A 27,543-nucleotide genomic window follows, 5' to 3' on the forward strand; every position below is an offset into this window, starting at 1 on the left:
CTCCTTCTTCTCCTGAACCTAGCAGGTTTCTGGTGAACCCACTCCTGTAAATCCTGCAAGACAGCCACCAGTGCACTGTAACCACTGCCCTCTCCTGCAGGCAGAGAAAGGGGATCCTTTGATATTAGGAGGGCATTCTCCTCTGGTGGCATTCATTGCTGCTTTTTTTGTATGTGTGGAACTGGAATTTGAACTCAGGGCCTCACATTTGTTAGACAAGAGCTCTTACTACTTGAGCACCTAAGCATAGACCATCAGGGACCACCAATCACAGCTACTTTCGTTCAGTCACGAACCTCTTCCTGAGTTTAAAAATGTGGAAAAAAGCAAGGCTCCTGAGTTAACACTGGGCAAAAACCATTTGCTCTTCAAATCTGAGTCCTGAGGTCACTGAACAGGATATGACAAAGAGACAAATGTGGAGTTATTTTGTTCTCAGCATAAAAATTCTTTTGTGACTACAGTGGATGAATATTATTTATAGATTGAGTATCTCTTATCAAAATGCTTGAGACCAGATGAATTTCAGATTTTGGATTTTGGAGCATCTGCATACACATAATGAGACACCTTTGGAGAGGGGCCCAAGTCTAACATGAAATTCATTTGTTTTGTGTATACCTTATACACTTAGTCTGAAAGGCATTTTATACGTTTTTAGTGCACCTGCATTTTGACTGAGACCCATGACATGAGATCAGGAATGGAATTTTCCACTTGAGGTGTCACAATGGTGCTCACAAAGTTTTGGACATGGGAGCATTTCGGATTTCAGAGTCCCAGATTAGGGATAGCCAAACTGGCTAGCTTGAGACAGGGGTGATCTTGGGTGGGAGTATCATTAATTGTGAACCTGGCTCTAGCTGCCTCCTGACAGTAGCTCAGCTCTAGAGGCCACATACATCTCCTTCTGATGACAATTGGGTCCTAACGACCCCAAACTAAGGCTACAGAATCTGTGCGAGTGAAGAGAAAACAGATCCACCCTCTGATAACTTCCAAACATTTGAGAAAAAAAGGAGGCTCACAGTTAAGTGGCTAGGCAGTGTTCTAGTGGGTTTGACCATGGTCCTTATAAACATTTTGAGGAGTGAAAATCCCAAATACTAAATTCCCAAAAGCAAAGCTATGGAGAAGGTCAAGCTGTTGCAGCAGGTTAGACAGAATTGTGTTTGTTCTTTACCGAGTGACCACCCTCACCCTGGAAGTCAGCAGCTCCTGAGAGCTGGGGTGCATCCAGCAGCCAGTCAGTGAGCTCTGCTGTCCCCAGGAGGTTGCTGCGGAACTGCTTTCCTCCATTCACATTCCAGGTCCCCATAGCGATTCGGACCCGCTTGAAGTTAGTGAATTCTGACTGACGCTCTGTCATGGCTTTCAGGATCCTGGGAGTCACTGTTTAGAGGCACAAAAAAGGGCACATTTCTCAAGATGCCCAAATATCAAACATCTTCCAAAATTATAGGAGGGGTGGACTGGCAGGGAAAACTTGTTCACAAGCCCATGGATATGGACCAACATGTGTGTTAGAAAGATGGTTAAAAGCTAACACCACAGTAACTGCTACACTTCCCCATTTGCAATAGAGGTATGAAAATGCAGGACCGGAAGTTCTCCCCTCCATGCTCTTGCCCCAGGTCATGTGACATCAGGCCATAGGAAATGTCACACACGCACAGGGAGAAAACCTAGCCCTGATTCCATAGAAGGAGGAACAAGAATGAGAGCAAAGGGGCATGCAGTGGATCAGATAAATGCATGTGTATAAACATGCAGTATATATATAAGCAATAATAAATGATATGTATATAAATTACATGTATATAAAATTTTAACTCATATCAACCAAAACCCCCATATATGCATTTCTGACCTTCCATCCTGCAAGCCTGGATGTCTGTTTACTTGGCCTCAGACTTGAGGCATTAGGACAAAATCAAGACACTGCGTCATCTCCATCCTCTTAGAAAGGCAAAATATATCTAATCTTTTCAACTAGTAATTTAATCCAAATCCTTTCTGCTGTGCCACAGACAAGCCTTGCTATGGTATTGGAACTTTGTTCAGCTTCACCTGAGCTGGAGTCAGCCCCAGAGCAGAAACTAAAAGCCACCTTGGCTATCAGAGGCCAAATTAGTGTTTCCCAATGTGGAAGAATGAGAAAAGGTCTATGAAGCCATTTTAAACATGGGCTCACTCCTCTTTCAAACACATCAAGAATTTCTAAAACTTACTCTTACAAGGAAAAATGCTGAGTCTCCCTTTCTTTTTCATTAGACCTACAAAGTTCACAAGCTCCAGGGACTAAGATGCCATTAAAATTTCCCCTAAAAAACCTCTAGCTATTGGTGGATCCCCAACAGTCCTGTCAAGACCAGACATACCTTTATCCCCTCAACCCCTAGCTCTCAACAGTATTCTCTCTATTTCTACAAGGCCCAGAACAGGACAGTGGGTTCAAGAGCCCAGGGTGCTAAAGATGTTTCTGGAGTAAGTTAAGTCAGAGGCATGGAGACTTTCAGAATAGTACAGACTTTCAACAGAGCCCTCTACCTGCCTCCCCAACTCTTGGCTTAGGAAATAGCCCAAGCTAAGAGAGTAGAAGACACCAGAAGGCACAGGATTCCTCCCACACAGTATCTGTCCTGGGCATCTGCAGTTCTACATCAGATGCATTCAACCATGAATTGAAAACGTTTGACAAAAATTGCACACATACTGTACAGACTTTATTCTTGTCGTTTTCCCTAATAAAACCACAGAAGAACTGTTTGCATTTGCACTAATTATTACAAGTAATCTAGAGACAATTTAAAGTATAACGGAGGATGTTTGTAGATTCTATGTAAAGACTATGCCATTTTCCTAAGGGACTTGAGCATCTGCAGATTTTGGTATCCTCAGGGATCCTAGACTCAATGCTCCACAGATACAGAGGTACAACTGTGCAGTGACAGGACAGCTCCAAGCTGTTTAGATCAACTGGTCAACCAAGAAACCACAGATCAGAAGCTCTGATGTGTCTGCCACCCACCATGGTGGGTTCGTGGTGGGGTGGTGGGTCTGGTTAGCTCCATCCACCACCTCTACCTATGCCCTTGAACTGGGAGGCTAGGGGCACCCCCAAGCAAGCAGGGCAAGAGCCTATTACCCAGAAGGGCCGTGCTGTCCAGCAGCATCCTCCCCTTGTCTGTTGACTCCTCGTTGTGGACATCTCCAACTAGCAGCAGCTTGACGGCCTCCTGCTTGACCCCGTCAAAGAAGTTGGACTGGATGGTACGAGACATGGACCGGGCCCCATCTTTCAGTTTCCCCACCTGTGTGAACCCAAGCACAGGTGTAAGAGGGATTCATGAGGCTCCCCTCGCACTCCCTTTGACTTGTTCTTACCTTGGCCTTTCCTTCCAGGGCCCTGCTGCCTGTGAACACCTTGCTCAAGCTGTGCCCATTCAGAGACCACATGGCTTTGAAGGACTCCACAAAGCGGTCAATGATGGGTTTTGAATTCAGCCCCAAGCTCTCGAGCTGCAGGTGAAGGACCTGGGGGAGAAATGAGGGGCAGTTACATTTGATTACTTAATGGGAATGTCCCTGGGAATTTGCCTCTTATTGAGCCCCTCATTCAGCAGACCACAGATGCTCTGGGCTCTGAAAGGCCCTGTGCTCCTCCTCTGATCTCCCAGCCTCTCTCCTCTGATTTCCTTAAGTCTGACTACCCCACCACTGCCAAAAAGCTAGGTAGCAAGCAGTGGGTACAGCAGGTGTGGGGACTCCAGATCACTCCTCTTAGGACAGAGCTCAGAGGTCAGCCAGGCAGCTAGGTCCATCCTAACAGACTTGGGTGTGACCCTCCCCTGGCTTCAGATCCAGCCTCATCTCAGCCAGCCTCACACTGCCCTGGCCACTGGTCATGACAATCACTACCTAGAAGTGCTGCTTCTCAAGGGTGCCTGGAGCCTTTGGGCTACCATGGCTGGGATGCATCCCAGAAAGTATGTGACTAGGTGTGCCTATGACAGGAGAGGTTCATGGTGGCACAGGAAAGAATCCATCAAGGGAACCTCTCTAGATGTACCAGTACATCTCCATCACCTGCTCCATCACTGGAAACATCAACCCAGTGGAGCCACCCTATCTTGCTGCTAAAGTCCCAGCCTGCCCCACTGAAGGCATGGAACATGATGCAGATGGTCCAGGGGACAGACCTCTAGTGCGATGAAGCTCTGCACAGTGTTGGTTCGGTCCAGGCAGTCGAGACAGTTCATCCGCAAAGTGCCTTTCTGAAAACTTGGGACCACAAGAAGAAATGGGAACAATTACCAGATATGTTTGGAGAGCAACCATAGCGTGACAGCCTAAGTCTATCGACTCTAATGGAGACTTGTTCCAAGAGAGAACTCCTCATGGCCTTCCTGGCAGCCCACCTGCATCCCAGGGACACATCCAAAGGAATTCTCCCCTGCAGGAATGGCAAGTAGTCCCCAGAACATGCTCTCAGCAGCTCCACCCCCAGGTCGCTGAAAGTCCTTTAGGCTCCACAGCAGTGCCTTTCTATAAAATTGCTGGACACTAAATTAGCAAATACTGAAGCCCTACTCCTGCGAAAAGTGCAGTTAGTACCTGAAAGCCTCTGGCCACAACAGTGCCATCAATTCCTCAAAAACGACTCTGTTTTACATGTTTCTATTTAAAGATACATTACTAAATATATACAGACAGCCCGCAGGATGGCTCAACTGAGAAAGTTTTGAGGTGTAATTGGACTATTAGAGGCATTTTGACTTAAGACATTTTCAGCATACCATGAATTTATCAGGACACAACTTAAGATGATCCCATTTTAAGTACAAGGGCATCTCCCAATGGCTACTTCACTGACACTGAAGTCCCAAGCAATGGGAATACAACTCCTGCCTGAATGATGCTTGTCTAATGTGCATCCTAAGGCATGTCACCACTGCCTTCTTAGATACACCAAGTGGTACTTCAGGTTCTATGCAACCAAAAGTACTGCTTGGGGGCCATTTTAACATTGAAATAACCAAGCAAAGCACAAAATGTGAAAAATGTGGCACTAAATAGTGAAAGGACACTTGCTTACAGGATGAGAGCTGAGACGAGGGAGAGTGCCACCTGTTTGACCTCACTGGGCACGTGCACACTGGGTGACAGACTTGATTCAGGTAGTGAGTAGGTGAATTCTGTAAATAATGAGGATGGACTGTGTGTGTATGGAGGAAGCTGAGCTTCCTTTCTGGCTCTGAAAAGGGTAATGCACAGCCCCATTTCCTTGCTCATCCTTAAGCCAGCTCTCCTGCTATGATCAGCAACAGTCCCTTCTCTCTCTCACAAGTCCTGTCACAGTGTGGATAAGCTGCCTGGTCATTTGAGCTCAAAATTTCAACACAGTCCCTTACATTAGGATGTTCATTTTTCTAGAGAACCAGGCTTTACCATCTGCACACAAAATTCATATGCACACCTCTGACTGCAGGAAGGCAGGGAAGAAGGCTAGGAGCCCAGAGGTGTGACAGGGCCCAGGAGACTGCAAGTACAGCGGCCAAGCAGTTGGGGAGGGGAACACTTCCCTGATGAGGCCCGTTGAGGCAACGGCAGCCCTGGGCTCCTCACCTGGCAGGAAGATGGAGCTTGCAGCCAGACTCACCGTGGACTTACATTCTTGCCCCTCGCGAACACGTCAAAGTCATCCCAGTGAAGCTTTAACTGAGGCCTCAAAAGGTTCTCCAATTTCTCTAGCTTCCCGCCTTTGGCAAACTGATGGAAGTCAAAATTTATCATAGGCGTGTCACTGGCGTGGCAAGAAGCCCAGAGCAACTTCTGAAAGGGAAAGGGGGAGGGCATGAGAACTTCAGGGAGGGGAAGGCAACAGGCAGTGACTGCACACTTCCTCTGGTAGCTTGCATTCTGTGGCCAACCACAGTCACCCACTAGAGTGTACATTAGCTGGGAGGCTCATGGAGGACCAGACATTTGATCAGCCCTGACTTTGAAGTGTAGGACAAAGGCTCTGGGGGGCACAGAAGCCACAAAGAAAATCTTGCCTGCACAAGGGCAGAAGGTCCCCTTTGGGCAAAAGAGCCCAGAGCAGGGGTGACTCCCTGGGGACATCCCACTCCTGCAGGGCTCTTGGAGGGCACAGGCAAGGGAAGGGCTGCCCTGTTCTTCAGGTGTCCCAAGCGCTCCAGTCCTCAAGGACAGCAGCACATAGCAGGCAGGCTGCAGAGCTCACAATCCAGCTCCTGTTGCCCTGGTAACCAGCCCCATCCTGACAGGCACCAGCCCCAAGGAGGTGGGCTCTGCAACAGCTGAGTCTCCAGACTGGGGACCAGTGGGACATGTAGCATGGTGAAACCTCAGGATGGGAGCCAGGACACATCAGGAGAAGTGATCCAGAAGCCAGGGTGAAGGTGGAGACAGAGGGAGAAGCATATCCCTGGAACTACCGATGACTCGGGACACTCCTCACAGAGGTGAGTCTTCCCTTCCACCTGAGGCTTCTCTGGCCCAGCATCTCCTCAGCCTTCCCACCAAGGCACCCCAGGGTCAAAGACAGACTGGCTGCCATCACCCCAGGCCTCCCAGCTCCAGCCTCATCGCACCTGCACCATGGCTTCAGATAAGATCAGGCCAGCATCTGCTCAGCCAAAGGTTCTGAGGTCTGAAGGACCAGAAGGACTCCAAGTTACCCTGGGTGGCCAGAATGTAAATCAACACACACTGCCATCTTTAAGAGTCTTTCTGGGGAAAAGAAGCCTGTGGAACTACAGCGTGCTCAGTGGCTTAAAGAGTTACACTCTATAGTCAGCGCCTTATCCAGCTGTGGACTGATGACCTTCAAGGTCCAGGCAAGCTGCCAAGCACCAGTTTCAGTTGGTTGAGGAACTCCCTAGTTGGGGCTATGCCCCAGATATCCAGCTGGAGTGCCGCTTCTTCCTCTGCCTGCTCTCCCTGCCAGGGCTATCTCCTGTGCACTAGGTAGAGAAAAGGCCTTTCAGTTTGGTGGCATGAGAACTGCCACCAGCTGCTGGGGAGGGACTGAGGATGTCCTTTCCTCACAACCCAAGGCAGAAAAGGGAAAAAGGTTTTTTTTTTTTTTTTTTTTTTTTTGCTTTCCCATTCCTTCTCCTTAAAATAAGCAAGTCAGCATCGCTGCCAAGATGGGTAGGAAGAGAGATTATTTCCTGAGCTGGTTGCTCATAGCAACACCCCAAACAGGAAAAAGCAGGTCTGGCCAAATAAAACTGGGAACCAGAAAGTCCCTGCTTTAAGCATGTGACTTCTCCAAGCAGGGTGAAAGAAGTACTCCAGCTGGGTTTGGCTTCTTCCAGCCAAAGGTCAGGGGTAAGGTAGCAGTGGAGGCCACCTCCACAGGGGGAGAGGGGGGAGCCCTCAACCCCTGCTGAGGTGGCCTTAGGCTCTCTCCATTAGGGATGTCCTTCCTTGAGCTTCAGACAACCACAGGGTCTCAGCATGAAAGGCTGAGGCCAGGGGGTATGGAAGCATGGGCAAGGAATGAGGAATCCCCCCAGCTCACTCTGGAGTCTTCTGTGGCAGACTGTGAGCTCTTGGGAAGGCCCGGGCACAATAACCAGGGAGAGACACCACTTTCTCACCCTGTTGAGGACCTACCTCCCCTGAAATGGGCACACAGGAGGTGGGAGGAATCTGCTAGGAGCTGGCACATGGTCCCATGAAAGACCTGAAGGCCACCCAGGCACCGGGAGGGGCCACACAGGTCCTGTTTTGAAAAGCAGGGCTCTGAAGAGCAACTGAGGCATAAATGCCTTGCAGTTGTGGCAAGAAGGCCCTCAGAGCAGCCAGGCCAGCTGCTGGGCTTCCCCTTCTCCCTTTCTGGACTACAGCAACTACTTTAGAAGGATGGGGGCATGATTCAAGAGGTGGAGCACATGTGTAGCAAGCATGAGGCCCTCAGCTCAAACCCTGGTACTGCCAAAAAAAAGTGAGAGTAGAGCAGGAAAACTTCATACCCATGGGACACTTGGGAAGTCAGCTTTGCTTTGACTTTAAGCAAATTCTCCCATCCCTCAGCTCAAACACATCATCCCTCAACACATCAGAAGCGGGGGAGGGGAACCTCTGAAAACCTAAGCAGGGTCACCTACCATCCTCAGTGCCCACAGGTACTGCCTGAGCCTCAGGGCTCGGCTACCTGATCAGCACCCCATGCGTCCCTACCCCGTCACCCAACTGTGGAGAAGGGGCAGCATTACCTTGAAGGCCCTGTTGAGCACCTCCTCTCCGCCTCGGCTTCCCAGCAGGTTCACAACCACCTGCTGCCCGTACTGCTCCTTCAGAAGCACCATGTGCCTGCAACGGCACCAGGGCAGAGGTGACACCATGGAATCAGCCAGACTGGCCCCTGCAGCCCCTCAAGGGAGGAGGTGCAGGAGGGGTGGCACTTTCTCAGTATCAGTGGTCCACAACTGGCTGTGCCCTTGGCCCAGAGTGGGCGTGTATGGGGGAGGGCATCATTTCCTTGCCTCCACAATCACTGCTCAGCAGAATCCCACAGACAGCAGTTAGACCTTCTGTGCTGTTTGCATGAATAGCTGGGGCCAGGAGTAATGCACAGCATGTCAGACCTCTACACAAAGACTGGTACTTTCTATAAAGTGCCACCATCAAATTTCACACAGCCCCTGACCTTTCAGGAGCAGTCTTGTCAGGACAACATGCAGATAGCTACAGTTAGTCCCTCTTTTCCCTTGGGGCTCATCCTCCTCAATCTATAAACACTGGTGGGTAAGCCTCAACCACAGAGTCCAACTGTGCTGCATTTCATCATGCTGGACCCAAAATATTCCTGTATCAGAGGCTATTTTAAAATATTTGGGAGAGAGGCCAATATTTATCCTTTTATCTCCAGCTTGTTAAAAGTAAATTTATAATTTTAATGTTAGAAATGTTTAAATGTAGTGCTTTAAAAAACAAGGAAAGATACAACACGAAAAGCAGATGTAAAACTGTAACTTAGTAGTGCAACTTTCTAAATTCATGTGTAAATATAGAAAAGAAGACTGTAAGAAAATACACTGATGATAAAAGGATGGAACACTGTATGATTATATAAATGTTTATTTTCTTTAAACATTTTTCACCTTTACAAATTTCTGCAATGACATATTTCTTTTATAAACAGATTTTTTTTTAATCATAAAAGAACTACTTTTAGTCCAAGAAGAGGAAAAAAAAAGCCATTCTCTTACTAACTTGGACAGATAGCACTGGAGTAGAGAGGAAATGGATTCTGAAGTGGATGTTATGGACTTATTTTGGTTGCTGACCTTAGTTAAGGGCGAGCCTCCTCACGGTCTCCTGTCTCTAGGAGGACTCTGCTAGAGCAATGTTCCTGGAAGCCCAGGGATGGGGCTAAATAATGTGCAAAGATCAGCTCTTTGGGATCTGCCCAGAGAAGGTGTGTCCTGGTGTTTCTAGTGAGAAAAGCCAAGTCACCAGCTCTGCTAGTCACGGGGTGACTTAAGTTCCATTGTAGGCATACACCCAAGCCATGTTCTACAATGCAGCATCTCAGAAATAAGGCTAATGTCTGATCTCCATCTGCCCTACTTCTCACTGTCTCTAAATTCCAGGGTTGAACGAGAAAGACTGTTACTCATCATTCCTATCCTCTCTCCCGTCACCAACACTGACCCCGGAACCAAATCATCCAGTTCCTTCAGCTGCATGATTCAGCTCATCCTCTCTGGGCAAAGAAGAGTTTCAAGGACTAAAAAAAAGATGAATGAAAGTGACAAGGACAGTGCTCAGCACATGGAAGCTGGTTTTTCCTTCCTTGCCTTTAATCTAAAATAATATAATATCCTTGCTGTTGATCAAAGATTCTTTTCACTGTCTCAGAGCATAGGAAGAATCTGGCATCCATTGAAGCCAGTGATGTGAAGACGTACTCCTGGCCTTGGTTGCTCTGGACATCTGTGCTTTCTCTTCCCTCTCCCTGCTGGTGGGAGGCATGTCTCAGAGCAGTCAGATTTCCATTGGAAGCTTCCCTCCTCTCAACTTTGGGGAGGGACCAATCCTATGCCCACACTAAGTTGCAGGCATGGCACTGCCCTCATGAAAGGTGAGTGCACCCATGGAAACCGGTCACCGAACTCAAGCAATCACAGCCAAAGGCCTGCTCCAAACACCCCCTTCTCAGACAGAGCACACAGATCCAAGAACAGACAGCCCAGACACACAGCGAGCCAAGGTAGCACTGATGGGGAAACAGCACTCTGGTAAGAAACCAACCCAAGTGAAGGCTTTTTGTAGGATGGGAAAAGAAAGATTTGCTCGACCAAATCCATCAAAGAGCTGGAAAACTCTTGCCTGCATAACACTGACCCAGAGGGAAGGATCTGGTATACCAGACCAGGGACGCCTCGCTGCCCTTCAGGGGTCATAGCAGCCCTGATCTCACAGCATGTCACCTTACTTTCAAGTACTACTCTCAAAGGAGAGCACCAAGGTCAGCAATTAATATGAAAATGGGCAGTTCCTTCCAAGGGAATTTCCAAGTTCCTTCCAAATTTCATGGTTAAAAAGCATTAAAGAAGTTTTATTGTGATACAGTGGCACATGTCTGTAATCCCAGCTGCTTATAGGAAGACTGCAGTTTGAGGCCAGCCTGGGCAAAAAGTCAGCGAAATCCTATTTCAAAGACCAAGCCTAGCATTTTTAGCTACTAAGAAGGTACAGGTGAGAGGGTAGGAGGATTGAGGTCCAAGGCCAGCTGAGGCAAAAGCCTGAGACCCTATCTGAAAAATCACTAAAGCAAAAAAGACTGGGGTGTGGGTTAAATGGCAGAGTGCTTGCGTGGTGAGTGCAAGGCCCTGAGTTCAAGCCCAAGTACCAAAAATAAATAAATAAATAAATAAAGACAACGCTTGGCCAAATTATAAACAATAGGAATCTATAAACAGACTTACTTAATAGTTTCAGCAAGTTGTTCTGGGTTTTGCAGAAGAGCTCTAAGTTTACTCCTAGATTTAGGGAAGCTTTCCAAGGGGCAAGGCGGTGTGTGGGGTGTGGTGAGCAGAGGTCTCACTCTCGGGTACATGCATCACACCCACTGGCCTTACTAGGCTGTGCCGCATTCAAGTGTAAGTACGTATATGTGCTCAGTTCCCACGCATGGGTTCTGAAATGCTCCCAGCATGACTCTCTCCTCATGTTTCAGGTCAGTTACATGTCTACTACTCTGAGAACATTTTTAGATCAGTGTCAATCAAAAGAAGTCCATGTGTACGGTCCTCAGAGCACACTAATCACACTCTGGAAACAGGCAATGTGTTTTCATCACTAGATTATAGCTCTCTTTACAGCAAAAGCCCATTGTTTGTAACATGCTAATTAGGGCCACAGCTGTGCTCATGTAACTAGTGCTGCATTCCACAGAAAGTATGCAAACACATTTAACAGCTCAATGAAGCCCCAGGTGGAATGATTAAACACATGAAATTACTTTTGAGAATTTTCATTATAGTTACTAAGATGATTTCTTAAATCATATTTAGATGTAAAAGCAAATCACTTAACAAGCAATTAGCTATTTCAGATATAGATTACAACTAGTTTAGCCTGGCAATAGCTTTTCTTAAGCAAGGTGCAAAATAGTGTGTTATGATCCAGTGTGTTTTAAAAAGTGAAATATATGTGTCAAAATTCTGGTCCAGGATTATACTTAAAACTAGCAAAGTCTTTAAACGTGAAGTTTGGGAGTTAGGGTATTCTTTCACTTCACATCTTTTGGTACTTTGTGAAACAAAAACAAATAGCTACTATCACCCTATAAATTAGATCATCCCGTATTAACCAGGACAAATGCATGATACTTAGTTGTAAGAAGGAACTGATACACGAATCACAAAGCACTACTTGAACACTGACTGATGAGTCTTCAGGCAACCCTGACAGTAAGTGAAAATCCCACTTGATGACTCTTTTCTTGCATAAAGAACCAAAGTAAAAGGCAGATTTGGATTCAGGATTGGGGCCACTGTCTGAATGGAGGACGATAAGCCTCAGGTAGGATCCAACAGTTCTTACCTGTCAAAAGCAGGGGCATTGGCCTCCAGGCCTCTGTGAAGTCTCAGATGATGGGAGCCAACCTACGGTAAAGAGAGAGAATAGAGTGATAGTACTGCTCTGCCAGGGAGGGACTGAGGGTTTTCCCTGCCAGCTGGGCCACAAAAGACAGCCATTCATCCACCTCTGTGATCCATTCTCTGCTCATGCAGGTCAGGCTCACTAGACTGGGCTAACAGTACTCCCAAGCCAGGCCCAGAAGCCTCCAGTCTGTCTCTGCTGCTGCAGGATCCTGACTGCAGCATGGGCCCTGCTGGATAGAATCTTTCCACAGCCAGAAATTCCAGAGTGAGACCACAGGAGATGTCAGGTCCTTAAACTATCCAAAGCAGCCACGTGGGGACAGGGAAACTGCTTTCCAGCCTCCTTATTAAGCCTAAAATCTGAATTATCCTACTTATCTGATTTGTCTTAATGTTTAGAACTACCTATTTAAAATTCAATTTACTCTAAAAAATTCTGAAATACAAATCATTACCTGAGCCTCCCTGATCAAATCTGGGGCAATCTGACCATAGAACTATAGGACAGTAGTAGCTTAAAACCCAATGAATAAAATCAGAATCTACACATCCTCATTAATGATAGTTGGACAGATGGGTGGATGACTCAATGGATGACTGCTGGAAGGGATGGATGGACAGATGGGCGGATGACTCGATGGATGACTGCTAGATGGACAGATGGGTGGGTGTGAGTGGGAAATGGGGAAAAGAGGGATGAATGGAGGCCTCTTCCTTATAGAACTTCAACTGATAAACGTGGAGGAGGAGTGGAAATTCATCATTTTATAACCATAATTGTAAAGAATAGCAAGAGTCATCCAATGATGAAAAGTATCCAGTTTGGTGAGCAGCAAGGTATTTTCATGACTTCTAAGAGTCTAGCAGAGACTGTTAAATTAGTTGGAACAGAAAACAATAATTGCAAGTAGTAAAACTGAAGAGCACCTTGACTGGTGATCAAAATTAACATCACCATGAGGGGCAGATGGACACAGTGTCACAAAATAGCATTCTGGCCAAGGATCCATACCCCAAAACACCAGGAAAACCCACAGCAAGACACTGTCCTAGTAAAGATAAAGAAGGCATTGTGTATCTTTGCATATTGAAAACTGTCACTGCTATGAAAGAGAAAGGCTGAGAAAGCAATCCAGGTTAAGACAAGAGATGTGACAACTACACGCAGAGTGTGACCCAGGGGAAAAGGTGCTACCAACGGTGCTTCGGAGACAACTGATCAATTTGGAAAATGACTACCAATCTGATTACGGTATTCTGTCAATGTCAAATTTCCCAAATGTGTATCTTTGCTGTGGTGCTGCAAGACAGTAGAACTGTTCTGGGAAAAACATCCTGAAATATTAATAGGCAAAAAGACACGATGCAAGTAACCTGCTCTCAAATGGCTGAGAAAATAAATAACACACATGTGGTGACCACAGTTGACAAGTTAGAGACTCTGGATAAAGAAAGTAGGGAAGCTCTCTCTTTTGTTATTACAACTTTTCTGTAGGTCTGAAATTGAAGTTTTGGAAAATGTACCAAGTATTTAGCTTCTTTTGGAAAGCAGCAGGAGTGGTGTCTTAAGACTGGCCCACATGACCAGCTACAGCCATTACTGAGCGTATACTGTGCATTAATTACTCTTACAGCTCAAAACACTGCAGGCTACATGAAAGCACCTAACAAATGGGTTTCTCAGCAAGAGATTTAGAAATTGTGGGAGAAAGGTACCTATACAAATGATCCACCAAATGCAAATCCCTATTGGTCCTATGAGATTGTGGTCACAAGGGAAACAAGTCCATAAAATGAGGCCTCTTGGCTCTGAACTAATGGAACTCCCCAAGAAAGACCTGGCCAGATGTCTTCATTTTGCTGCTTGGATTTCCCTTGCTTTCCTTTCCCCAGTGGCCACCAATGCCTGGTTGAGGAAATGTCAGAAATTTAACGCCCATGGGCATCCAGTACTTAGAAAACCACTCATCTTGGTTGGCTCATCTTTTGGGCTCACAGAGAGGTGGTCACTGGTGAGCAATCTGTGCTTCCCTTAGCTGCACTCTGAGATCACCAAGGGCTGGGGTCTGAGGGAGGAGTTGCTTGTTCCGTGTCACTTGTCAGTCAGCATGAGAAATCTCCCAGTCAAGGACAGGCAGTAGTCCTTGTGGGAGCATACAAAGAACTAGGTCAGGCAAGGTGGTTTATACCTAGCTACTCAGGAGGTGGAGATGGGGAGGACTGTGGTAGTAGGCCAGCCCAGGCAAAAAGTTCAGGGACCCATCTCAACCAATGGCTGGGTGAGGCATACTACTGTCATCCCAGCTACACAGAGAAGCACAAATAGGAAGACTGCAGTCTAGGCTAACCTGGGCATAAGCTGAGAACCCTATTTCCAAAATAACCAGAGAAAAAGGGCTGGAGGTGTGGCTCAAGGAGTAGCAAACCTGTCTAGCAAGTAACAGACCCTAAGTTCAACCCCCAGTATGGAAGAAGGAAGAAAAGGAGGAGGAAGGAGAAGGAAAGAAAGGAGGAAGGAGGAAGAAGGAAGAAGGAAGGAAGAAAGAAGAAGAAGAAGACCACCAAAGTCAACTGTCTAAGTTCAGAAACCAGTCTTTAGTCATGAGGAGCTCTGGCATAGGATAGGTCTGCCTGTGTTCCTGCATCACAGTCAAAAGGCTCTTCTTAATCCATTCGTTGATAGTGGGGCATCTTGGCTGTTTCCATAGCTTGGCTATTGTAAATAGTGTTGCAATAAACATGGGTGTGCAGGTGCCTTTGGAATAACCTGAGTCGCATTCCTTTGGGTAGATCCCTAGGAGTGATATTGCTGGATCATATGGCAGATTTATGTTGAGTTTTTTAAGAAGCCTCCATGTTGTTTTGCATAGTGGTTGTACCAGCTTACATTCCCACCAGCAGAATTTTATTCAGCCACAAAGAAGAATGAAATTTTGTCATTTCCAAGTAAATGGATGGAACTAGAGAACACCATCTTAAGCAAAGTTAATTAGGCTCAGAAGGCCAAAAATCACATTTTCTCCCTCATGTGCAGCTTATAGACCCAAAATAAATGCAGTAATATTACTGGACATGGGGTCACACACTAAGGGGAGACTATGCACAGGAAGGATAGGAAAAGGGAAGGAAACCAAAAACCTGAATGTAGTTGATGTGCTCACTGTATAGGAACGAATACAGTAATCTTAAACTGGCAGAGGCCACTATGGGAAGAGAACTAGGAAGTAGTGAAGAGGTCTGATAGAGATGAACCGGTTTGGGTTGAAGGGAGGGGTGATCCAAAAAATGTGTACACATGTAAGTAAATGCAAAATTATAAAATAAAATTAAAAAATTATAAAAGGCTCTTCTTTTAGGCAGATAGAGCCTGCAAGGCCCAGCTGACTACACCTGGCAGTGCTATTCCCAGGCTCTTGAACTCAGCCCCTTGCTGAGTAAGTGAGTGGGAGTCAACAGGGCATCAGAAATGAGGTGAAGACAGAGTCCCTGGATGATTCCCAGAAACACTGAAAAGTTCCTAACAAGTCTGCATGGCAAGTGCAAATAAGCTTGGGGAAGACTGTGCCTTTTGCATTGAGAACAGCAGCATCACGGGGTGAGGTGAGGCACCTCACTATCTGTGCCCTTCCACTACATTGGCAGGAACTCAGAAGGTGGGAAGCAGACAGGATGCCGGGAAGCAGCAGCTACGGGCCAGAAAAGGCATGACCCAGACCGGAAGGTAGAGCATGCTTCTTACCCTGGGCTTAGATGACCTTTCCATGGGGACAGAATGTGCACAACAGTTGTCACCATGGTCACATCTACCATCGTGGCTAGTGTAACATCACTGCTGACAAAACCCAGCTGGGGGCACAAAGAAGTCAAGGCACACCCTGCACGAATGACCTGGGCCCCTGATAGAAAGGCCAGGGCTTGAGTCCAGCTCAGACTTGCTGAACCAAATTTCCGAGGGAGAGGCCAGGAATGCAATGTCATCTGCCCTGCCCGTGCTTTCGATGCACACCTGTGGCAGTTCCGGCAGGCTGGTCTTGACTCACTTCCTATCTTCTCCTTTCCCTTTGCTCAGGTTGCAGAGGCCTGTGAAGGGGCAGAGGAGGGCACAACAGGGAGAGCAGCTCTGGGTCACATCCACAGGGCAAACCACAGGGGCCTCGGTGGCCTCTTGGCATCATGGCCTCAGACTGGGTCCCCCCATTTCCTAAAGCACAGGGGAGCGTCAGGTGGAAATGGAGGGGTTGGAGCAGTTTCCTCCATCACCCATGCATCCCATTAGCAGGATTCCTCAAGTCCTGTATCCTGCCTCTCGTGCCCCAACCTTGCCAGTCCCTCCTCCTCTGACCAACTCCAGTGCCAACTAGCTTGGCCCTCCTCTAGGGTCACTCCTAAGGTCCCATGTGTCAGAAGACTTAAGGAGTGGCAGCCAGGGCAGAATGAAACTTCATTGGCCTGGGGCCCCTGGAGCTGAGTGTGCTACTTTTTTTAGCTTCCCCTCCTCCTCTTTCACCCCAGCCTTCCTGCTCTGACTAAAGGGCCAATAACTCATCTGGTCCCTAGGGTCATTAGTTCAACCTACAGCCTACACACTGCACTAATCATCCACATCTCAAGTATACCTGGCAATGGGTCCCAGCAGAGGCCCCATGGCCAAATGAGAGGCCCTGCCATCCCACAGAGTACCTCCAGCACTCCTAGCACCCACTGCTCCTACGGGAAGGCTGCCGGCCAGCTCAGCTCACCTGCAACAGCTCCCATGGGGACTCTTTGCCTCCAGTCCCCCAGCCTCACAGGAGCACTCCTGAGGCCTAGTCACGTCCCCACCCCAAAGCCATCAGTGCAGTCAGTGGTGTGGTGTTCATGAGAGCACATGAGACCCACCGGCTGACTGTGGAGCAGGTTCATTCTAGTTCCAGCTCAGGGACACCCTGGCGGGCTGGAACTGTTTACAGAAACTGACAGATGCTACAGATCAAGGCACATCCCAAGAAAACTCTTCTCTGCACACTAGAGTGGTCCCCACATCCTCCTGCACAGTGGAGCCACCTAGAGATCTTCAGAAGTACTGCTGCTGGCTTCTCCACCAGACACTGATTTAATGGCTATAGCCTGCCTGGGCATCAGGACAGTTAAATTCCTAGGTGATTCTAACATGTGGAAGCATTAGCCACCACTGCGTTGGTGCCTCATGGTGTGGAATTCCAACTCCTTCGAACACAGCTGTTGTGCCCTGGAACTGCCCACCTCTCCCGTGGCCCGTGCCTATGGCCCCAGGCACTGAGCCATTCCCTGGATATGCCATGACCTCAGGGGCTACGACTACACCTGCTGTTCCCTCTGCTGGGGTTTCATCTCTTCCCTGAGTGGTTTCCCCCAAGTGTTCCCAGACAAGAAACCTAAAGGACAACTCTGGGCCTGACCTGGCCAGCTGCTACTTCCAAGAGCTGCCACTTGATCTCAGCTTTCTTGTCAAAGCTCTATCACACACCACTGTCAATGTTCCTGACCCCTGCTCCTTGAAGGCAGGGGTTGCGTCTGATCCCAGGTGACCCCCACACCCAGCAGACACTCCATGAGCACTCACAGCTCAGCGTGGCATTGCTGATTCCCCGTCCATCCAAGGGAAACTGGTGCAGTGTCACTACACTGAGTCTTCATGAGGACTCTACTCAGCCCTTGGCATGTAGACAGCATGCTTCTCCCAATGCAACTTGAGTTTGTCCCCAATATTATCGTTTATCTCCATTATTATTAATAATCACAGCTACCATTGAGTATTTTGGGTTCCAGAGACTGTGCTAAATTCTTTATTTCTTAGCAATACTGGGGCTTGAACTCAGGGCCTTGAGCTTGCTAGGCAGGTGCTCTACCACTTGAGTCCTACAAGGTAGGTATTGTTAACCCCACTTTACAGAAGAGTAAACTAAGGCTTAGCAAGGATAAGAACTTCTCAAAATAATAAGGTCATAAATGGGATGCCAGAACCTGAGTTTGAACCCTAGTCTGTACAGCTGCAAGGCCTGTGCTCTGGATCCCTGTGATAAGTCATCTTGCAATCTCGGTTCCTTCTATGGTGGCTGTCAGAGCCCAAGACAAACACGAAGCTGCTGCCTGAGAGCTCACCAGCCCACGCATGCACTGCTGCAGTCCCTTTCCATCTGGAGGACTTCTCCCCTTTAGCCACTTATCCTGGGAAGTGCTATTACCACATTTCACATCCTTAGTGAACACAGAAAGGAACACACACATGAACACATGCAGTGCCACGCGTCTAAGAATTCAAGAAACTGTATTTGACTGAGAAGCAACGAATGCAAGCAAGAGGCCCTAATCCACAGTGCATCCTTCTCTGGCTGGTCCTGTCAGGTCACAGGGTCACAGGTCAGACTTATGTACTAGATGTGTGTCTGTCTATGCATGCCACAGGGAGGAAGGTCTTACAGTGGCAAAGAGAGCAGAGTCTTCCCCAGGCTGACAAGATGATAAAGACACCCTAGAATGAGTTATACCAGTGGAGCCCTGAGTTATAAGGGCAAATTTCACTGTGGCTATTTATAAACCACACAACCTATTTACAGGGTAAAGATGAAATTGTTAAAGGTCCATCAATGCCAGACAGAAACTCAGGACTCAGGAGTTTGTGTTGAAGGCAGCATGCCCACGACCATGTACAGACAGCTCATTACTCGTGGCCTTCTTTGCCTATTCCTCCTCCCTTCCTCCATCCCTGGCAGGGCTCTTGTTCCCAGGGGCAGTCCCCAAGTAGGTACAACAGTGCAACTTAGAATGCAAGCCATTTGCCCACAAACCTCTGCACTCTTCATGCTACATAAGTGAAGAAGGACAGGGAAGCTCAAAATGGAGACAACCCAAACTGACACTTAGCTCAGGCTGGGTGACTGTAGACACCCTTCCTCTCCTTTGAAAATGACTTAATCTTTCTTCAATAACAGACAGTCCTTAAAGAATAAGCACAGGTATGAAGCCCAAAAGTTAGCAGGTCCCTAGTATAACAGAGAGCTAAAGCCTTTGAAACTGCATTTGAAGACATCACAGAGGCTTTGGGGAAGCACAGAAGTTAGGGAGTTAAAAGGCTGATGCAGCTGTCACATCCCCCCGATGCTGGCTCATGTCCGACTGAGGCACAGTCACCCCATGGCAGAGCCAGGCTGCACCTGGAGGACCATGAAGGTTAAGCTGTAGACCTTTGTGTTTGGCAGTGCTGGGGACCAAACCCGGGCTTTGAGCATGCTAGACAAATGCTCTGCCACTGAGCCACATTCCCAGCCCTAAAGCTGGAGACCTTTTGGTAAATTCTGAGGGGGAATAACAAACAAGTGTGAGCTTGTTCTTTAGAGGGAGGAGGCCAGAACACTGGAGTCCTTCTGGACAGAAGATGGCCAGAGGAGTTGAAAGGTCTCAGAGAAGACAAGAGAGAGACAGAGGACCATGAGGCTCCACCTCCAGGGCTGCAAGAGACCCACACAGAGAAGTCACCTTTCTGTGCATACATGAACACTGTGTCGAGACAGAGAGGGCCCAGTACAAGCTGGAACTTGTGGATAATCAGAGCTGTCCCCAGGTATGGCCTGGAGCCTGGCTTCTCTGAGGTACTAGAAAGAGGATCCTTAAGTTGGGTGGGAGGGTGAAATGAGCAAATTTCACAACATTCCTTCTCAAATTCTAAAACTCTGTCAAAACTAATTTGGAGATTTCTTACAAATTTTGCATGAAAAGTAACAGAGCTCCCTGATTCCTTCTTATACTATACTCATTTGACCTATGCTTAGTTTATTTTCTAAGGGTTTTTTTCTTTTTCTCAGTACTGGGGTTTGAACTCAGGGCTTCACCCTTGCTAGACAGGTGTTCTTCCACTTGAGCCACACCCCAGCCCGCTTGTTTTGTTTTTTTGAGACAAGGCTTCACTATGTAGCTCAGGCTGCCCTGGAACTTGGGATCCTCCTGGCCTCGGCCTCCAAAGTACTGGGATTATAGACATGCACCACCATGTCTACCTAATTTATGTTTTTCATCCTCATAAATACAGAGCTAAAGACATTACAGAAAGAAACCCCCAAATTTAAAGAAAATCAAATTTCAAAAGCCCTTTATGAATGACTGGAATAGGAAATCTCTGGAGGCAGGAAATAGACTAAGTGTTGCTTAGGTCTGAGTCCCAAGTGGGGAGGGGTATTGCTAATGGCACAGAATTTTTCAGCAGTGATGAGAAGGTTCTAAAATTAGGGACTAGGGACATGGCTCAGCAGTAGAGCATTTGCCTAGCATATGTGAGGCCTTGGGTTTGATCCCTAGCACAAGAAAAAAGAATGTTCCAAAATTAGATCAAGATGCTTGTTATACAACTCTATAAATGCACTGAAAACCACTGAGTTGATCTTCATAGGGGTGGAGTTTATGGTATAGAAGTTACATCTCAAAGTTGGGTCCAAAACCTTGTTTAGGAAGTGCTCCAAGATAGTGTTCTATGTTAGCATCAAACTCAAGGTGTGTGCTACCTCTCAATGGCACTTACCATGCTCATATGTCTGAATTATTCCTTTCTGAGGGAAACACTGAATGTCAGTGAAGCCTTTTCCACCTAGAGAACTCAGAGTACAAATGAGACACTCAATCCATCCATCTCACTCTATGGGCTGACATGGCACTGCCAGTGCTGTTAACGCAGCATGCTGGCAGCCTAGAGGACAAGAGGCTCATCGACGGGTGACATGGGTCAAGTCCAGGTCTGAGGTAAGAAGCAGAACCCAAGACTTGGAACTCTGAGCCCCATGTTGTCAAACACCCCTAAGAATCTGGCACATGATGCCCTGGGTCTCTTCAGTCACTGGCTGATAACCCAACAGTCACACAAGAGCCCTTGGTAAGAAGAACCGGAGACAAAGGTCCCAGAAGAGAGGTTTTCTGAACACCCCCATGTTCCCTGAGGACAGAAGAGGAGATCAGAAGATCTGCCCCCAGACCACCTTGTTAGAACCCATTGAGGAGGCAGTGCATCTTTTCATTGATAATACACATGTTTTGGGCTGTGTCCTCTGCCCCGAACGCTTTCCAGGACACAGAAGCCAAATCCTTCTGGCACTGACCACAACCATGCATTGCATGGTACAGGGTTATTTTCAGAAACCACGGGAGAGCTCTGTGCAATCCTCATGTGGCTCCACCAAGTGCCAGATCCAAGACGTGGCCACAAAGGGCCCCACAGCCCCTTCTGAAGCTCTCTGTGAGGGACACACTCATTCTTGATACACTGACTTAGGGTCTTACTTGGGGAAATCCCACCCAAGAGCTCTGTGGTTCACTTCCTCAGCAGACATCCACACTGCACTGGGTCAACAGTGAGCACAGCACACACTTACTGGTCCCAAGATGCAGCCAGCATGCATGTTCTATACACAAACACACACCACACACACACCACACAACACACACACACACGTGTACTAAGGAAAATGCTCTATCACTGAGCCATCTCCCCATCCACCACACACGTGTAGTTTAACAGCTTGGATCAATACAACTGGGCTGAGGATAAAGACAAAAAACAACATCATGAAAGAAACACATTTTAAAAAACCAACCAAAGCTGTTAAAAGGGAATAATGACACAATAGGCTGTTCTCTGTTTAAATTACCTACCTGAAGCCCTGGCTGCTCCCAAAAGAGTGGAACCGAGCCTCTGATCTGGACAAAAGACGACACTCCATCATCCATGTATATTGTCTGCAGCACAAGGAAACAGAAAGGGAAAGGTGTTCTTCAATGAAACCCAACGTCCTGGGCTGGTAACAGGAGCTGGTGCCTGCGACCCGACACCAGCAATGAAGGGCGGACAGTGGACTCCCGTGCCCTCTGCTCTCACCCAGCATGGCTGGCGCTGCTCCCCAAACACTGGACGGGCAGCAGGGCACACAGCCTGCTGACTAGCCTCCAAGGAGGGACCTGGAATGGGCCCCAGGGCCCAGACCTGGTGCCTCCTAAGGGTCTCTGGGAATTTGCACTTTTAGAGTGCAACCTTACCTATCCCTCATGTTAGGAACAGAAGCAAATGTGCCCTGGGATTTAGCTAAGATCTTCATGAAAGCCCTCTATTTTTACCTGCCCAATTGCTAAGGAGCAGGAAGCTATTGGGAAAGGACAGAACAAAATAAAACAACCAGTACCCCAAAGGACCCAGCTGACTGCACCTGTCAGTCTTGGACTTAACAACACAAGACTCAACTTGAGCTTTTTCTCGGTTCTGGCCGTGTGCCACTGTGTTCTTAAACATGCCACTCAGTCAACACACACAACACAGTCTCCACAATGTACACTTCCTGCATAAAAACAAATGACACATTTAAAAAAAAACCACTCCTCCTCCAGTTATTCCAAGTGTCCTGCAAGCCTCCAATGACACTGGAGTGCATAGGAGTTTAAAGAACAAAAAGTACTGTCCTGAGCACCCTCAGGGGACAGCCACAGTGGTTATCAGATGCCGGCCTTTATCTGAGCAACCCTACCCTGGCCTGGCAGGGCTGGTCTGAGCGCTGCTGCAAGCCCTTTCCATTGCTCACCAGCCTGCTCCTTTACAGGGTAGCTTTCCATGCTGGCTAGATCATGCTCAGATCACACATGCATTAGTAATTCTGCAGGGGAAGAAGAGGGTTTGACAATGAGACCCACAGTTCCTGGACCACAGGAATGACACAGCCTGGTATCTATGCTGTGAACTGTAATTCTAAGCTTTAGTCTCTAAAGGAAAAAAAGCACTGGTTAAAAACACGCTGCCTGTTTCCAAGTATTGACTGCAAGCAAATGTGTTACCCTCCACTAATAAAGCGGGGCAAAAGAGCAGCTTGCTGCAAACATGGCAGGCATGGTTGCAACAGAACGATTAAGGACACATGCCTAACTGGCACCATGATCTGCATAATCTCAGGTTTTGAGAAAGAAAACAACCCAGCCAACATTACTACATAAAGACAGCTGCTCACAATGCCCTGCATCTGACCTATGTTCAGGAACTCCCATCCTTCACTCTCATGAACACATGCTGTGATGTGACTTTCAGCACCAACCTCGTTCCTCCTGAGCTTCCTAAAACACCAGTGGGCAGGCAATGCCCGAGATAACTCCCCAACTGGGGCATGAAGAAAGGACACTGCAAAGTTCTGCACTCCTTCCTCCCCAGGAAATGTCTGTGTTCCCATCAGGCCTAGAACTAGTCACTGGTGCAAAGATGCTCCACTGTGCTTCCATTCTGGGCAAAAGAACAGTCAGGGATTCGGGACAGAGGAACAGGAAGGGTCGGGGGAGGAGGAGAAGGAATCTGAACGCTTGTGGGGCCATCTTACTTCCTGGATGCCTATTTTGTTTTTTCCTTCCTTGGTGGTACTGCAGATTGAACTCAGGGCTTCATGATTGCTAGGCAAGTGCTGTGCCACTTGAGCCACACCTTCAGCCCTTTGTTTTTTTGTTTTTGTTTTTTTTTTTTTTGGTAGCACTGGGGTTTGAACTCAGGGCCTCATGCTTGCTAGGAAGGCACTCTTGCTGCTTGAGCCACTCTACCAGCCCTATCCCATTTTTTTCTTTTTTTTTAAGTTTGTTTTTCACAGAAGGTCTTGTGGTTTCACCTTGGCCAACTGTGGACCACAATCCTCCTATCTGCGCCTCCCAAGTAGCTGTGATTATAGATGTTTGCTACCAAGCCTGGCCTTTGGATGTCATCTTCACAGTGTGCTTGGGGAGGGAGGTGGGATGGAAAGCAACACAGGTGATAACATGGCTTTGGGAGAGGGTCAGTCTGGTCCAACTTCCATTTTGCAAACTCCCACCTGCCTAGCAGGATTGTTCTGGGTACATTACAAAACCACTTTCAGACTCAGTTTCCCTCTCTAAATGGAATCAGTGCTACTTGGTGAATAAAGACTAAATGAGGGCACACACTTCCAGCCCAGAGTCATTCAAAAAACATCACTGCTGTGAGTATGGATGAGGTCACTCAGAGAGCAAGGACTACTAGGGTAGGGGCAGACACCAAGGCAGGTACGGCTAGGCTGTTGAGAAGGGGGAGGAATCCAAGGACAGACAAGATGGGGAGGAAGACCAGCATAAGCAAAGACCCCAAAAGGCAAACAGGAACCCTTTCAGGAAGGTGAGAGCCCAGCCAATGCTGCAAGAGGGGCTTTGGCCCTTAAACTAGGTGACCAGAAGGGCCACCCTGAGTGGCCCATCATCACCAAAGGACCACAAAAAGAGGGACAAAGCAGGAAGGCACGCAGCTATGCATAAGCACTTTCACCTGAATGGAGCTTTGCTGGGCTTCCACTTCCAGATGTGTGATTATAAATCAATTCCTTCCAAGTCTGCACTCTCAGGAGGCCTTAGCAGTCATCCTAACCTCCCTGGGTTGGTCAGTGGCCTCATCGGCAATGGCCAAAGATTCATCTTGCCTCCTTTCAGTGTTGGGCAGAGGTACTTTGGGGGATGTTTTCCTGTACAATGAGTCATTGCTGCAGAGGAAGCCCACCTCATATGACTCATGGCTGAGCCAAGAAGATTCCAGGCTTCTCCCCAACAGCCTTCAAGGCCATCCACACACACACAGCACATGTGTGCACAAACAAACCCACATGGCACACATACACCTACAACACAAGCACACAATGCACATATGACACGAGTATACACCAAGCACACAAGCACACAATATACAAACACTACACACACCACACAGAAAAAGACACACAACACGCAATTCATGCCATATACAAAGATGTGTATGTACACACATACACAGCCTGGAAAGAGGAAGATTGCTTACTCGTCTGAGAAGAATGCTAAGGCAGTGTGAAAGTGGAGGTGCTGAAGCCTTTCCTCCCTGGGCTCCCTGAAAATTAATTCATGAGCGGACACCTCTGCCCCAGTACCAAATCGACCAAGGGACCCACAGTCCCAGCCCAGTAGGCTCCAGAGGAGGACATGCCAGGCTCCCAAGGAATACCTCAGTCCTTGTGGGAAATAGGTCACAGGCAGGGCCCTACTCACAGCATGGTGCCCCTCCACCAAGTTGCCCCTGAGCTCAGCAAAGGCTCAGCTGCCCTCCACCCAGCTCCATTAGAAGCACCTTTGTCAGCAGGTGGTCAGAAGGCCAGATGGGAAGCAAGGGCTGAGCACCCCCAAAAGGGCAAAAGCCTCCCAGTCTCCTTCCTGCCGCATTCTTCACCACTCTACCCCACCCTTCAACACAGAGGGGCAGGCTCACATGCAGATTCTGCTGAAGGGCCCAAGGGTTTGTTTCCTGGTTTCCAGTGAGGACACCCCTGGACACAGCTCTGGGGAGTGATGCTCCAGTCCCAGGTGGTTGTCTTCTCCCCAGCATCATGATGGTCAGACTGCCCAGGGTCTCTGAGGGCCTGAGCCATCCTGGGTTCCCTGTTTCCCACGTGGTCCATGAGGAGCACCCTCAATGCACATGCCCAACAAAGAACTGTTCTGAGTTCAAGAACAGGCCACAACCCTATGCCTGTTATGTGTCTGGTGAAAATGGAGTCACAGTGAGGTTAAGTTACACCCTCTGGTTCGAGCACAGGCCAGAGTCTATAGCTGTCTGTATCTCTGGGTGAACAGCAGGTGTCTAGCTGCCCATCAGTGGTTTCTGCTCCTGAGAGTAGGTGCTGGGGGGGAGGGGGGACTTCACAAAGACCAGCACTGTCTAGCCCAGGGGAGGAAAAAGGATGAAAACCAGAAACTAGGGAGACTGAAAAAGCTAATGGAAACCAAGAAATCAATTTAAATAGCAATGACCTTGCTACAGTTTGTCCCCTCTGAAACCCAGGTTGAAATGTAATCTCCATAATGACATATTAAGAGGTGGGACCTTTAAGAGGCGATTAGGGCTCTGCCCTCATGAACTGATTAATCCATTCATGCAATTAACGGATATCTGGAGTGTGTCTTCTAACAACAGCCAGTTCACTAGGCCTCTTGTGTGCTCCCTGGGCTCTCACCAGGTGATACCCTGAACCTAGGGATTCTGCCAGCAGAAAGCCATCACTACACGTGGCTCCTCAACTTGGACTAGAGCTGTGAGCCAGAATAAAGCTCTTCATAACCCTTCCGGTTGAGGTGCTATGTTACTAGCAATAGAAAACAGATCACAGGAGCCGGAGGGGCAGGCTGTTCACTTCTCTAAGATCTGGCTGGGGTGGCGGGGGGCTGCCCCAAGGGAGAGATTCAGGAGACATGGTCAAGGTCCCTGCTCCTAAGCCCTAACAGGTAACCTGGGAAAACAGCAGACACACAAGTCACCAGGCACAGAGTAAAGGCCCCAGCCCAAGTCTGACGATGTCTGACAGCCCTTAGAATATGAGAAAAGCAAAGATCACAGGAAGACTGTATCTTTCGCTAAATGTACTGCATTCAAAGCACAGTTCTTTAACATGGGTTTATGTCCTGTTATGGGTTGAGCTGTGTCTCTTTCAAAAAAGGTATGTTAAAAACCTAAACCCCAATACTTCAAACTGTGACCTTGTTTGGAAATAGGGTCTTTGTAGACATAATTAGTTGTGAAACCATAGTGGAGGAGGGTGGGCCCTTGATCCAGTATGATTGGTGTCCTTATAAAGATAGAAACAAGGAAAAGAGGTAGAGACCAGAGTGATACTGCCCCAAGCCTGGTTACGCCTGGGCACTAGAAGCTGGGAGAGGCAAGGAAGGATGCTCCCCTAAGGTCATTCAAGAGAGCACAGCCCTGCTTAGCCTTGATTTCTGCCTTCCAGCCTCCAGAACTGTTAGAGACAAAAACGCCTGTTGTTTTAAGCTCCCCACTGTATGGCTTTGTTTTATAGCAGCCCTAGGAACTCATACAGCCCCCTCTGATGCTCAGTGTTAAAAAGTCACATCTTTTAGGAAAGAATGGTGACACACAGATTTTCTTGACATTCTCAATAAGATAGCAGATGAAAACATGGTTTGAAAAACAAAAAACAAAAACAAAAAAAAGGTTGAAATCCAAAAAACCTGGGGACCACCAACACCAGGACCAAATAAAGGCTAGTCTACTCTCAGGCTGGATGCAGGAGTGGAGGTACCCCTCCCTCCAGGCCAGCACAAGATCTGGAATCTGGCTCTAGCACCAAGTTCAGGGTCTCTGGCATGCTGATTCGTACAAATGTGCTTTGCGCCTTCAGGCCCATATTCCAGCACAGCATCCAGCTTATGACAGGTGACAGAAAATAAAGATCTGTCGAATGAAATGAGTATCTGAAGTTAACATCACAGAATAAAAACAAGAGCAGAGAAGTGGTAATGAAAGTGATCACCGTGCAGGTATGAGCAAGAAAAAAGAGAGCAGCCTCCACACATAGTGTCTGTCTGTCTGTCTCTGTTTCTCTCT

General features: G+C 47.8%; 1 protein-coding gene across 10 annotated transcripts in view; it reads right to left on the reverse strand.

Annotated features, from left to right (window-relative positions):
- Synj2 (synaptojanin 2) overlaps nt 1–27,543 on the reverse strand; it is a 103,463-nt gene that overhangs the window by 32,124 nt on the left and 43,796 nt on the right. For all 10 annotated transcript variants that reach the window (XM_074071464.1, XM_074071482.1, XM_020156868.2 and 7 more), the window contains 8 exons: nt 21,804–21,887; nt 12,088–12,149; nt 8,250–8,346; nt 5,663–5,835; nt 4,203–4,284; nt 3,388–3,537; nt 3,149–3,314; nt 1,201–1,392 (listed from right to left, as the gene is read on the reverse strand). In XM_074071464.1, the coding sequence (XP_073927565.1) occupies nt 1,201–1,392; nt 3,149–3,314; nt 3,388–3,537; nt 4,203–4,284; nt 5,663–5,835; nt 8,250–8,346; nt 12,088–12,149; nt 21,804–21,887 (1,006 nt within the window). The remainder of the gene's footprint in view (nt 1–1,200; nt 1,393–3,148; nt 3,315–3,387; nt 3,538–4,202; nt 4,285–5,662; nt 5,836–8,249; nt 8,347–12,087; nt 12,150–21,803; nt 21,888–27,543) is intronic.

Source organism: Castor canadensis, chromosome 1 (assembly GCF_047511655.1).
Source record: "Castor canadensis chromosome 1, mCasCan1.hap1v2, whole genome shotgun sequence".
Classification (NCBI taxonomy): Eukaryota; Metazoa; Chordata; class Mammalia; order Rodentia; family Castoridae; genus Castor; species Castor canadensis.